The 13,384-nt window shown below is 59.2% G+C and overlaps 1 protein-coding gene across 4 annotated transcripts; it reads left to right on the top strand.

Moving 5' to 3' along the window:
* On the top strand, positions 1 to 13,330 carry ARHGAP33 (Rho GTPase activating protein 33). Of its 4 annotated transcripts, XM_072780015.1 has the most exons (23): positions 1 to 140; positions 847 to 952; positions 2,024 to 2,121; positions 2,201 to 2,285; positions 2,653 to 2,733; positions 2,838 to 2,975; positions 3,402 to 3,494; positions 4,030 to 4,152; positions 4,240 to 4,317; positions 4,401 to 4,467; positions 4,550 to 4,609; positions 4,735 to 4,887; positions 4,969 to 5,071; positions 6,480 to 6,624; positions 6,704 to 6,786; positions 6,871 to 6,978; positions 8,471 to 8,616; positions 9,247 to 9,400; positions 9,485 to 9,630; positions 9,721 to 9,795; positions 10,912 to 11,586; positions 11,679 to 12,070; positions 12,161 to 13,330. In XM_072780015.1, the coding sequence occupies exons 2-23, from the start codon at positions 926 to 928 to the stop codon at positions 12,944 to 12,946; spliced, it is 3,816 nt and encodes a 1,271-aa protein (XP_072636116.1). In that variant the 5' UTR covers positions 1 to 140; positions 847 to 925; the 3' UTR covers positions 12,947 to 13,330. The 4 variants fall into 4 exon arrangements, with proteins under 4 accessions (XP_072636116.1, XP_072636087.1, XP_072636107.1 ...); XM_072779986.1 differs by having other exon boundaries at positions 11,679 to 13,330; XM_072779995.1 differs by lacking the exon at positions 1 to 140 and adding an exon at positions 327 to 455 and having other exon boundaries at positions 11,679 to 13,330.
* The last annotated feature ends 54 nt before the right edge of the window (positions 13,331 to 13,384 follow it).

Below are 13,384 nucleotides of genomic sequence, written 5' to 3'. Positions count from 1 at the left end.
GTTAGGGGCGGGGCCTGCAGCCGCCCGCGCGCGGCTCGCGCCCTCCCCTTTGTGTCGCCATGGCGGCGGCGGCGGCGACGAGGACGACGAGCGAGGGGTCGAGCGCGGCCGGCGCCTGAGGAGGCTACGCTACCATGGTGGTGAGGGGCCCACGCGGCCGTCAGTCGGTCCGCGTGTCAGTCTGTCCGCGCGCGGCCCCGCCCCGCGCGCCCCGCCCCCGGCCCCGCCCGAGCCCGCGGCCCGCGCCGCCCCTCACCCCTCTCGAGGTCCCTCTCGGGCCCCCGGCCTGGTCTCGGCCCGAGCCCTCGCCCCGGCCCCGCCCCCTCAGTGCACATCCCTCGCCGCGCCCTGGGTGGAGCTGACAGTGGCCGAGGACCCAGGCTGGGGGGATGGGCTAGTCCGGAAGGACCCGCGCCCCCAAGTGGCCCCCCCAGGGGCCTGCCGAAGCTTCCCGGGTCCTTCTTCAGCCCCCATCCCACAGCCACCCTCAGCCTCTATTCCCAGCCTCCACCCCTCCCCTGCCCGCCCCCTCCCCCTCCTGCCTCCAGCCCCACCCCCACCCGGCTCCATCCTCAGCCTGACCCTTTTCTTCTCCCGCGTTCTCACTCCGTTCTGCTCCCTCTCCATCAGCCCTCCCCAGCACCCCCATCAGCCTGAACCTCAGCCTCCCCAGCATCTCCCCTCTCCTCACTGCACCCCAACCCCAAGCCAGCAGCGTACCTCTCGCTGGATCCTTGGGTCCTTCTCCGTCTTCCTGTCCTCACCCTCCCTCCCCACCGTCTCCCTCTCCTACCATGCTGCTCCTGCTCATTCATCCATTCATTCCCTGATTCGCTCATTTAACAGACACTCCTTGATACCTCCTGGCAGACCCCATGTTCCAGGCGCAAAGAGATTCACATCCCATCCTGCCTTGGGGAGCTTCATGGGCTGGAGAGGGACAGAACCGAGGGTGAGACCCAAGGATGAACCTGGGGTCGCAGGGAAATGAAGGAGGGAGAGGCGAGAGCCCAGCCTGGGAAATCCCTATCTGGCAGCTGACTAATTTACTCATCAGATTTTCCTCGGCTCCTGCTGTGAGACTGGGCATGGGGACCCAGAGAGGAATCAGGCATTACCTTACCTGGGGGGAGCATCAGTTCTGTGCCCAGCTCTGTGCTGGGTCCCTGATCCTGGGGAAGTCACAATCCAGTGGGGGAGATGCCCTTGTCACCAGTGATATCTCAGAGTGCTCAGGGCTGGGATGGGAGAACCTCAGGGGATAGAGGAGTCTAGCAGAGGAGGCTGGCACAGCCTGGGTCCCGGAGAACTTCCCAGAGGAGAGAATGAGAGAGATGAGCCCTGAGGGATGGGGAGGAGTGAACCTACTGAAAGGATGGGGAAGAGGGAACAAACTTTGCAAAGGCCTGGGAGGAAATGAGAAGATGGTGCTTTTGTTGGACTCTTAGAAGTTTGAGAGCTCCGAGAGTAGAGGCCATGGGGGTAAGATGGGGCTGGAGAGGTAAACAGACCTGAGAATTCAGACTTTATCTTGAAGATAACAGGGAGCCATTGAAGGTCTGTGATCTGTGGAGAGGCAGAGGCAGATATGTGTGGCATGAAAATTATCCTGGCGCTTGCTGTGAAGAAGCTAGCAGGAGGGGAGAGGTTGGAAGGAAGATTGATAAGATGGAAGCTGTGATTGTCCAAACATCAATAAAAGGTGTGGAGAGGCACGTAGGGGAGACTATACTCTGCAGGGGCGAAGGGAGGACTTGAAGCAGGGAGAGATGGTACCAGCATATGCTCTCCCTGCCTCGCCTTCGGTCTCTGCTCTTCCAGCCCCCCACCCCAGACCACACACAAAGAAGCAGGCCTACCGTTAGTTGCCTTCACCTCCCCCTGACCTACCCTTTTGCTCCACGCTTAGGGCAGCCTGTGGAGCAATTCGGGCCTCCGGGCCCAGGGCTCACAGATAACAATGCTGCCGTTGTCTCTCTGTTCCCATCTCTGGAGGCCTCTGATTCTTCTTTCTGCTCTGCAGGCTCGCAGCACTGACAGCCTGGATGGCCCAGGGGAGGGCTCAGTGCAGCCCTTGCCCCACACTGGGGGGCCCAGTGTGAAGGGGAAGCCTGGGAAAAGGTGAGAGGTGAGGGTGAGGCTCAGCTTAGGAGGGGGGCCAACCACAGGAGCCACCAGTGATGTGTCACCTGTCCCCCAGGCTCTCGGCTCCTCGAGGTCCCTTCCCCCGGCTGGCCGACTGTGCCCATTTCCACTATGAGAATGTTGACTTTGGCCATATTCAGGTATGAGGGCTTTGCACCCAGGTGGGAGGGTGAGCTCTTACCCAACCCTGAAGCAGTATCAGCCACGGTACCCCTGAAGCCTATCTCAGCAATAGCTGTTCCCCCAATCTGAGCAGTCAGTGGCAGGAGTTGCAGGATGGAAGGGGAGAACTGTTCCTTCTTTCATTCGTTTCTTTATTCAGTCACTTAACTTTTTGTTAGGTGTATGCTCTGTGCGGGGACCCTGTACCTTGAGACATTGCCAGGCCCTGCCCTTAGGGAAGCTCAGGCAGGGGACACAGACCCCTCTCTAGGTAGTGCCAACCTGGAAAAGTCAGGACTGGGACAAGCGTGAGGCCCTTACCTGGACCTTTGTTTCCCTCTACAGCTCCTGCTGTCTCCAGAGCGTGAAGGGCCCAGCTTCTCTGGAGAGAATGAGCTGGTGTTTGGGGTGCAGGTGACCTGTCAGGTGAGGCCACCCCTCCTCTCATCTAGCCTGACAGACTGCTCCTCGTGGTTCTCAGCTCAGTGCAATGGGACTACTGCTCCTTTCTGTCCCTCCTGCCCCCACAGGGCCGTTCCTGGCCAGTCCTCCGAAGTTATGATGACTTCCGTTCTCTGGATGCCCACCTACACCGATGCATATTTGACAGAAGGTTCTCCTGCCTCCCAGAGCTTCCCCCACCTCCAGAGGGTGCCAGGGCGGCCCAGGTAAACTGCTTGTTGTCTCAGCTCCCGCCTCAGCTAGGCTGTGTCCTCATGAGCAATGTGTGAAGCCGTCAGGAGAACAGAGTTAAACATTTAAACACTGGTATGGCCCAAGTTCCAACCAATCAGAATGGAGAGGTCCAGAATGAAACTGCAGCAGGGAGTCTCCTTTCAGTTTTAGGATCATGAGGAATTCCAGGGGATTTGGTGGGAGAGTCAGCATGGCCCAGACCAGTGGGGGCACACAGGAGCTTGTCAGAGCCTGTCCACTGACTGACACGAAAATATTTCAGTCTTACCAGTGGAACAGCACCCATGCATTCAGGCTGAATTTCAGCCCTGCCCAGAGGTGAGCTAGGGCAAGATAGGAGGGCAGCGAACTCTCTCAAGGTCCCCTCACAAAAGCCCACCCTGATATCCTGCCCTCAGATGCTGGTACCACTGCTGCTGCAATACCTGGAGACCCTGTCAGGCCTGGTGGACAGTAACCTCAACTGTGGACCTGTGCTCACCTGGATGGAGGTGGAAAGGGGGGCTGGGAGTTGGAAGTGAGAGAGGGATGTCTGAGGAGCGAGAACTCACAGAGTCTGAGTGTGTGTGGGCACAGGAAAGAAACGAGCCAGAGTGGAGGAGGCACTGGTATTTCGGTGTCTGTGTGGGCACATGGCTGTGAGGGAGAATGAGTGTGTGTGTGTGTGTGTGTGTGTGTGTGTGTGTGTGTGTGTTAGCAGGCTCTGGACTATGGGGATGTGAGAATTTGAAGATATATCGGTTAGAAATAGATGTGACTGTAACTCCTAGAACACCTGGCCAACAGTGGCTCGGACCAGTAGGTTTTCAGATAGCAAATGTGCGGTGTCTGCTGTGGAGGATGAGGGTGCAGGGGCGTCCTGGGATGTGAGAGGGAAGGAGGGGCTTTGTTGGGCAAGGATTTCGGTGTTTGACCAATAAGTGACTGACAGGCTCTTAGATAGGGGACAGGTAGTGGCCTCCACTAGGCATGAAGGAATCTTCTCTGCCTTTATTATGTCCTTCTTTTGGCCTCTCCGCATCTCAGCTGGACAACCATGGCCGCCGACTGCTCCTCAGTGAGGAAGCCTCCCTGAACATCCCTGCGGTGGCTGCTGCGCACGTAATAAAACGGTACACGGCCCAGGCACCAGACGAGCTGTCCTTCGAGGTGAGGCTGTGGGGAAGCAGACTCCGGCTGGGCTGCCCACGCTCCTGTCCCTTCTGACCCTCCCTCCAATTACCTTCTGGCTCCCAGGTGGGCGACATTGTCTCAGTGATTGACATGCCACCCACGGAGGATCGGAGCTGGTGGCGGGGCAAACGGGGCTTCCAGGTGAGTCTGGCTTGGGTAGACAGGTGGGGCAGGGCACTGCACCAGTTAGGGCGGCCCACTCACGGACCCCAAACCCTCCACAGGTTGGTTTCTTCCCCAGTGAGTGTGTGGAACTGTTCACAGAGCGGCCTGGTCCAGGACTAAAGGGGGGTAAGTGCCAGGGGCAAAATGAGGAGGCCTCCCTGTATCCTTGCCTGTCATCCATTCTTTTCACCCATTGTTTGCCCCACAGATGCTGATGGTCCCCCCTGCGGTGTCCCAACACCCCAAGGTGTCTCCTCTCTGACCTCAGGTAATGGGAACAAGAGGCCAGGCCCCTGACCCCCAACTCCCTCACCCCCCCCACCCCCCCACCCCACCCCTGCCATGAGACCAGCGGCTGCACTGACCCTCTATGGCCTGCCTTTACCCCCACAGCTGTGCCCCGGCCACGTGGGAAGCTGGCCGGCCTCCTGCGAACCTTCATGCGCTCCCGCCCTTCTCGGCAGCGGCTGCGGCAGCGGGGCATCCTGCGGCAGAGGGTGTTCGGCTGTGATCTTGGGGAGCACCTCAGCAATTCAGGCCAGGATGGTGAGGCCCCACGTCTACCTGCCCAGGCCACTCCTCCCACTCGTGCAACCTGCCCAGACCTGAGCCCCTGCTTTCTCCCAGTGCCCCAGGTACTTCGCTGCTGCTCTGAGTTTATTGAGGCCCATGGGGTGGTGGATGGAATCTACCGGCTCTCAGGAGTGTCATCCAACATCCAGAGGCTACGGTGAGGGCCCTCCACCAAGCCCTTCCTTCCACAAACACTTTCTGGGCATCATCTCTAGTCCAGGCCCTGTGCCTTGTGCTGGGGACACAGAGGTATCAGGGCGTTAGGAGAGCTTAGGGTGCAGTAGGACTGGGGCTGAGGGCAAGGAGGGCTTTCTTGAGGAAGTGACACCCAAGCAGAGGCCTGAAAGGCAAGAAGAGCAGAATAATCATTGGGAGCAGAGAGATCAGCCTTCATTGAGTACCTGCCACATGCCAAGCACTAGGCACAGGAGACAAAGATTCCTGCCCTCTTGGGGCTCACATGCTAGACAGAGAGACTAACAAGGAAATGAGGAAGTGTACAAGTAGGTGACAAGTGCTACGGAGAACAAGAGAATGGGGTACGAAGGATCATAATAAGTTGGGGAGGGAAATTGCAGTTTTATTTATTGTTTTATTTATTTTTTTTTAAAGATTTTACTTATTTATTCATGAGAGACAGAGAGAAAGAGAGAGAGAGAGAAAGGCAGAGACACAAGCAGAGGGAGAAGCAGGCTCCATGCAGGGAGCCCGACATGGGACTTGATCCTGGGTCTCCAGGATCAGGCCCTGGGCTGAAGGCGGCGCTAAACCACTGAGCCACCTGGGCTGCCCAGAAATTGCAGTTTTAAATTCGGTGGACAGAGGAGGCCACCTGGGGGAGAGCTTGCTCTGGAGGAGGCGAGGGAGCCAGCTGTGTGGACTTCCTGGGATGGGCATTCACCATGCTGGGAACAGTTAGAGCAAGGGGAAAGCAGCAGGAGTTCATGGCCCAGAAGTAAATGGTGGCAGAGTATACAAGGCCTTTTGGACAACAGTTAGGATTTGCCTTTACATGGAGTAAGGCAGTAACCACAGGAGGGTTCTGAGCCGAGGAGGAGTAGCATGAAGAACAGCCTCCAGTGGGAAACAGTGAGACGTGAGCACTGGGGCTGACAGGGGGAGTGAGGTGACAGTGTGGAGCCTGGGGATCTGAGAGACAATGCACGAAGTCACATGAGAAGCCGTTTACCCAAGAGCAGTGGGACACCACCAGAGAACTGCGAGCAGGGGTTGTTGGGATTTTAGCCACATCTTCCAGGGACCTCTTGAAGCCAGGAGAAGAACAGCTTCGTGGAAGGAGGATGCGTGGTCACGCTCAGTGTTCAGATGGCCTTGGTAGCCACGAGCAGGAGCATCTCCCACCTGAGCCTCAGTGTTCTCCCCTGTAAAATGGGGCATGCTCATTGGGGCACACAGTTGTTGGGGGGTTCAGTCAGGTTCTGCCTCTGCAGAGCCCAGCACAGGGTTACATCCATGTGTGGACACTTTGGAAGGTGGGGGAAGAACATGGCCAGCTGGGTCAGCTCTGACCTGAATCTTTCTTCTCCTTGACCTGGTGGCCTCAGGCACGAGTTTGACAGTGAGAGGATCCCGGAACTGTCTGGCCCTGCCTTCCTGCAGGACATCCACAGTGTGTCCTCCCTCTGCAAGCTCTACTTCCGGGAGCTGCCCAATCCCTTGCTCACATATCAGCTCTATGGGAAGTTCAGTGTGAGTAAGGGAGCTGCCGAGGTTGGAGGGTGCTGGGATGTGTTGGCCCAGCCCTCACCAGGTCTGTGCATAATCTCAGGAAGCCATGTCAGTGCCTGGGGAGGAGGAACGCCTGGTGCGTGTCCACGATGTCATCCAACAGCTGCCCCCGCCTCACTACAGGTAAACCAGAAGGGGCAGGGAAGGCCTGTGATGGGGTCCCAAGGGAGTTGAGGCTCAGGTGTCATCCTCCACTCCCACCCCCAGGACCCTGGAGTACCTGCTGAGGCACTTGGCCCGCATGGCGAGACACAGTGCCAACACCAGCATGCATGCTCGCAACCTGGCCATCGTCTGGGCACCCAACCTGCTACGGTAAGTTGGCAGCTCACCAGCCTGCCCCCTCAGCTTCCTTCCACAAACTGGGCCCCAGGTCTGCCCCCACACTTCCCACCTAGCACCTACCCAATCTTTGTTCTCTTACTCATTTCATTTGACACATATTTCTTTTTTTTTTTTTTTAAGATTTTATTTATTTATTAGAGGTACACAGAGAGAGAGAGAGGCAGAGACACAGGCAGAGGGAGAAGCAGGCTCCATCTAGGGACCCTGATGTGGGACTCAATCCTGGGTCTCCAGGATCTCGCCCTGGACCAAAGGTGGCGCCAAACCGCTGAGCCACCTGGGCTGCCCTGACATATTTCTTAAGGACCTCCTTCCTGGGTGCCAGCTCCTGTTCTCAGCACCGGGACACAGTAGTGGAGCAAGATCCTCTGCTCCTGGGCTCACATTTGCACGGGAGGGATGGACTCTGAACAAGGAAAATAGAGAATGTGATGATCGTGATGACTACCAAGGAGAAAGATTACAGAGCAGGAAAGGGAGATGCACAGGGTGATGGCATTTTGACATTTTTAGAGTGGCAGGGAAGGCTTCAGGGAAAGTCTTCCTATGGCCAGTAGCAGTTTGAGCCCCAGAGAATTTGATAGTGACCAAGACAGGAAAGCTCTCTGTCCTAAGTAAAATAAGTGATACATGAGATGGTGGATATAAGAACTTCTAGGACAAGGGTGGGGAGAAAGAGAAGGAAACTTACAATTTTAAATAAAGCGGGTGGAGAAGAGTCCATTGAGAAGGTAACATCTGAGTCAAGACCTGCAGGAGGTGAGGGAGGGACCCATGTGGATATCTGGGGAGGAGCAAATGTCTGGGGGCTGGAAGGCTGCCCACTGTGCCGGAGGACCAGGAGAGAGGTCAGTGAGCAAGTGAGTGAGGGGTTGAGGGGGAGGAGATGATGACGTCAGAGATAACGGGACCAGACAGAGGAGTGACTTAGGGGTTGCGGGGCACAGTGTAGACTTGGACTTTTACTAGGAAAGAGGTGCAGCCAGGGGAGGGCTCTGAGCCAGGAGGATTCTGACCTGGCATCACAGGCTCCCTGTGCAGGGGAGCAGCCTCCCGGGGGCAGGACAGACTGGGAGCCCAAGGAGGAACTGCTGAGATGTTTGGGAGTGGGAGGATGGAGGCTGGGCCAGGGTGGGGACAGTGGGGGAGAAGAGTTTAGGTTCAGGATAGGTGGGTGGAGCAGACAGGGATTGCCGAGAGATTGGATATAGGGGTAAAGGAAAGAGGAGTCAGGAGCAACACCCCCGGAGGTGTTTGGCCTGAGCATTGGCTGAGATGGGGAAGGCAGGGAGGGAAGACGGGGTTGGGGGAAAGGTTGAGAACCCAACTCTGGATGTGATTACTTTGATGAGGTCAGAGGTGTAGGACGACAGTCATTTCTTCATTGGCTCCCCATCTTGCCTAGTGGGAACCCACCAGCTGGGGCTCAGAGCATCTGGCTTCCCTCCTCCTCCTCACCCAGGTCCATGGAACTGGAGTCTGTGGGGCTGGGTGGGGCAGCAGCCTTCAGGGAAGTCCGGGTGCAGTCCGTGGTAGTGGAATTCCTGCTCACCCACGTGGATGTCCTGTTCAGTGACACCTTCACCTCTGCTGGCCTCGACCCTGCAGGTATGCCCATCCTGCCGCCTGATGTCCTGGCTACTGCCCCCTCATTGTTAGGGCTGCAGTGGGAGGGCAGGTGGGCTCCTCCCTACCCCACTGAAGCTGGACCTCCCTCCTGGCTCCTTGAGGACCCCGCCCCGGCCTCTCCCTCCCCTCCCCCCCCTTCTCATTTCAGCTCCTACGCTCAGGATCCCCACTTCTTGGCCCGGACATCGTTCTTCCTTCACCCCTTGTAGCTCCTGGGGGCTCTTGGGGCCAGGGGTCCACCGGGGAGGAGGTGGGAGGTCCCCAGACTTGACCCCACCCCGGCCCCACCCAGACTCCCCGCCCTACCCCGGACCCCAGCCCAATCAGGATTCAGCACGTCGGAGGGCCCTCTGGCCCGAGGTAACTGAAGCCAGAGCCGCTGCCCTCGCTGGCTGCCGGGAGCTGCCTCCTCATCAGCTCGTTCCGCCTCACTCCTCCTCCTCACCTGCCTGCTGCCCGCCCATTCCCGCCTGATCCGCCCTGGCCCCCTGCCTTGCCAGCCCGGGTGGGCACGCTGCGGGCCGGGGCTTGGGCTGTAGCGCTTGGCTTTGCCTGTGGCCCTGAACGGCCCCCCTGAGCTGACACCTATCCCCTTTCCCAACTCCCTAGGCCGTTGCCTCCTCCCCAGGCCCAAGTCCCTTGCGGGCAGCGGCCCCTCCACTCGCCTGCTGACGCTGGAGGAAGCCCAGGCTCGCACCCAGGGCCGGCTGGGGACTCCCACCGAGCCCACAACTCCCAAGGCCCCAGCTTCACCTGTGGAAAGGTGAGTGGGATGCCAGGGGAGCACAGGGCCAGGCTGGAGGCCCCAGATCCTCAGACTGCCTCCTGTGTCTCCCACAAACCCCAGGAGGAAAGGGGAGAGAGGAGAGAAGCAGCGAAAGCCAGGGGGAAGCAGTTGGAAGACCTTCTTTGCACTGGGCCGGGGCCCCAGCATCCCCCGAAAGAAGCCTCTACCCTGGCTGGGGGGCACCCGTGCTCCACCGCAGCCTTCAGGTCAGAGGCCGTGGTGGGGGTGGTGGGGGTGGTGGAGGTGGCGGGAGGCACTCTGGAATGCCCCATGACCATCCCCCTCTCTTCTAGCAGGCGGCCGACCAGACACAGTCACCCTGAGATCTGCCAAAAGTGAGGAGTCTCTGTCATCGCAGGCCAGGGGGGCTGGTGAGTGCAGGGTGGCTCATGCCTGTGCCCAGGTGGAGCTGGGAGGACCGGGGGCCCTGTGGTGGCCTCTAAATGTACTTCAAATTCAGGGGGTTCGAGTTTTTGTTGTTGTTGTTCCAAATCTGGACATTAAGTGCAGTGAGTTGGATAAAGCATCACTCTTGGTTCATGAGGTACTGTGATCATTGGCCCAGGCAGGATCCTGTCAGGCTTTTATTCATTCCTTTAAAAAAAAAAATCTAAATAATAAAATGAACAGCCATGAACCCACTGGCCAGAACTGCAAGAGCCTCAGCCCTTACCTGCAAGCTCCCCCCTTTCCCATCTGCTGCCTCTCCAGCAGAGGCGCCCTCTAGGTCTGACGGTCCGCATCCCCTTGCTCTAAGGTTTTATCACCTGCAGGCATATGGGGAAATAGCACAGGGCACAGTCCTAGTGCTTTGGAAACTTTAAATTCCTAAAGTTCCTTAGTTCTTAAGTTCCTTAGGACTCCTATCCTAAGAAAGGGGGTGAGGGGCTGGATGTGAATCTGACTGTTCACTCACTGCCACCCACAAGGCTGAGTGTGGCTCAGGCTCGTTCCTCTTGGCTGCTCTCTGGTATCCAGCTGTGGCTGTCCCATCCAGAGTTGCCCGTCCATCCTACTCCCAGTGGGCTGGGGAGCTCTGGCGAGCAATCCCTGCCACACCCGTGCCCTTGAGAGAGGGTTACCCGTACCCCGGAGCGGAGGTGCACGCCGTAGGGCATGCATGTTCAACTGTACGTGCCAAGGCCCAATCTTTTTCCAAAAATAGTCGCCCCACTCTGCACTCCCAGTAGGGAGAGCCCGTGAGATCCCACTGGTCTCGTGCTCGCCAGCCGTGCAGTTGTCAGACAGCAGGCTTGCCTTGGGGTGTAGAAGGTTCTCATCATGGCCTTGCCAGTTTATTTCCTTTATCACTGCGAGTCTGAACAGCTAACAGCTCTCCCTGGATTTGCAGCCACTGTGACCCTATCCGGGCAAGCGTGTCTCTGTGTCACTTCCCCAACCTAACTTACTGGGTTATGTCCCCTATTATTGACGTATGGGTATATATAGTTCTGGCCCCTGACACCCTACTGTCCCCCCGCTTCCAGGCCTCCAGAGGCTGCACAGGCTACGGCGACCGCACTCCAGCAGTGATGCTTTCCCTGTGGGCCCGGCACCTGCTGGCTCCTGCGAGAGCCTGTCCTCATCCTCATCCTCCTCCGAGTCCTCCTCCTCTTCTGAGTCCTCCTCCTCTGGATCCTCGGCAGCTGGTCTAGGGGCACTCTCTGGTTCCCCCTCACATCGAACCTCAGCCTGGCTGGATGATGGTGACGAGCTGGACTTCAGCCCACCCCGCTGCCTGGAGGGGCTCCGGGGGCTCGACTTCGATCCCCTTACCTTTCGCTGCAGCAGCCCCACACCGGGGGATCCGGCACCTCCTGCCAGCCCAGCACCCCCTGCCCCTGCCTCTGCCTTCCCACCCAGAGTGACCCCCCAGGCCCTCTCACCCCGTGGGACCACCAGCCCTGCCTCGCCCACTGCCCTGGACATCTCAGAGCCCCTGGCTGTATCAGTGCCACCTGCTGTCCTGGAGCTGCTAGGGGCTGGGGGAACGCCTGCCTCAGTCACCCCAGCACCAGCCCTCAGCCCCAGCCCAGGCCTGCGGCCCCATCTCATCCCCTTGCTGCTGCGTGGAGCCGAGGCCCAGCTGAGTGACACCTGCCAACAGGAGATCTGCAGCAAGCTGGCACTGCCTGTTCCCCGGGGAGCCCAAGGCCAGCACGGTGAGTCCTGCTCAGCCTACCCCACACCCATAGAGACCCTGAAGCTGCACCCAGAACCTGGCTGACTCTTGTCGTCATTCCTTTCTGGGTAGGTCCTGGCATGGATTCACCGCTGCTGCCCCCACCCCTGTCCCTCCTGCGCCCTGGGGGGGCCCCACCCCCACCCCCCAAGAACCCAGCACGCCTCATGGCCCTGGCCCTGGCTGAGCGGGCTCAGCAGGTGGCCCAGAGACAGAGCCAACAGGAGCATGGGAGCACCCCTTCTGCTCCCCACTCCCCTTTCCACCGCTCACTGTCACTGGAGGTGGGCGGTGAGCCCCCAGGGACCTCAGGGGTTGGGCCAGCCCCCAATTCCCTAGCCCACCCAGGTGCCTGGGTTCCTGGACCCCCACCCTCCCTACCAAGGCAACAAAGCGATGGGAGCCTGGTGAGAAACCAGCGGCCCCCAGGGACCTCAAGGAGGGGACTCAGAGGCCCTGCCCAGGTCAGTGCCCAGCTTGGGAGAGGGGGGTGTAGGGGGCGTGGGCACGAGCCAGAGATGGCAGCTCAGCTCCCCTGTTCTGTCCCCTCACAGGCTCCTACTCCCGGGTTCTTCTCTTCAGCCCCTCGGGAGTGCCTGCCACCCTTCCTTGGGGTCCCCAAACCAGGCTTGTACCCCCTGGGTTCCCCATCCTTCCAACCCAGCTCCCCAGCCCCAGTCTGGAGGAGCCCCTTAGGTCCCCCTACACCACTTGACAGGGGAGAGAACCTGTACTACGAAATCGAGGCGGGTGAGGGAACCCCCTACTCTGGCCCCACTAGGTCCTGGAGTCCCTTTCGCTCTATGCCCCCAGATCGGCTCAATGCCTCATATGGTCTGCTTGGCCAGTCACCACCACTCCACAGGTCCCCCGACTTCCTGCTCAGCTACCCACCGCCCCCCTCCTGCTTTCCCCACGACCACCTTGGCTACTCAGCCCCTCAGCATCCTGCCAGGCGCCCCACCCGGCCTGAGCCCCTCTATGTCAACCTAGCTCTGGGGCCCAGGGGTCCCTCACCTGCCTCTTCCAGCTCCTCCTCCCCTCCTGCCCACCCCCGTAGCCGTTCAGATCCTGGACCCCCAGCCCCCCGCCTACCCCAGAAACAGCGGGCACCCTGGGGCCCCCACACTCCTCACAGGGTGCCTGCACCCTGGGGCCCTCCAGAGCCTCTCCTGCTGTATAGGGCAGCCCCACCAGCCTATGGGAGGGGGGGTGAGCACCACCGAGGGTCCTTGTACAGGAATGGGGGGCAAGGAAGGGAGGGGGCTGGTCCCCCACCCCCCTACCCCACTCCCAGCTGGTCCCTCCACTCTGAGGGTCAGACCCGGAGCTACTGCTGAGCCACAGCTGGGAGAGATCTTCCTCCCTTCCCTTCCCTCTCACTTATCTTGGCCCAGTCAATCCCTTGTTTTGTACTTTCTTGAGCTCCTGACCCCTACCCCAGGTTTCTAACTTTGTAACTTGTTTCTGATGTGGGTCCCTAACCTGTTATAGCTTCCCTACCCTGGGCCGAAGGGCACACCCATCCCCCCACCATCCTCCCATTCTGGGGGCTCTCGCACAAGTCTGAGGGCTAGGCTGACACGGTCTTCCCTCCCCCTCCAGGAGCCCCCAGCTTGTCCTGACCTGTGCACAGGGGTTGGGGAACAGCTCCTGTCCATCCACCCCCCCATACCCCACTAAACCATCTGACAAAATTAATGAATAAAAACAGTGAAAACATGGCTGCTAGTGTCACGCTGGGGCCAGACCCTGAACAAAGAGGCCGAGACAGATGG

The sequence above is a fragment of the Canis lupus genome, chromosome 1 (assembly GCF_048164855.1).
Source record: "Canis lupus baileyi chromosome 1, mCanLup2.hap1, whole genome shotgun sequence".
NCBI classification, from domain to species: domain Eukaryota; kingdom Metazoa; phylum Chordata; class Mammalia; order Carnivora; family Canidae; genus Canis; species Canis lupus.
Note: the sequence above shows the minus strand (reverse complement) of the source record. Positions and strands in the feature narration are given on the sequence as shown.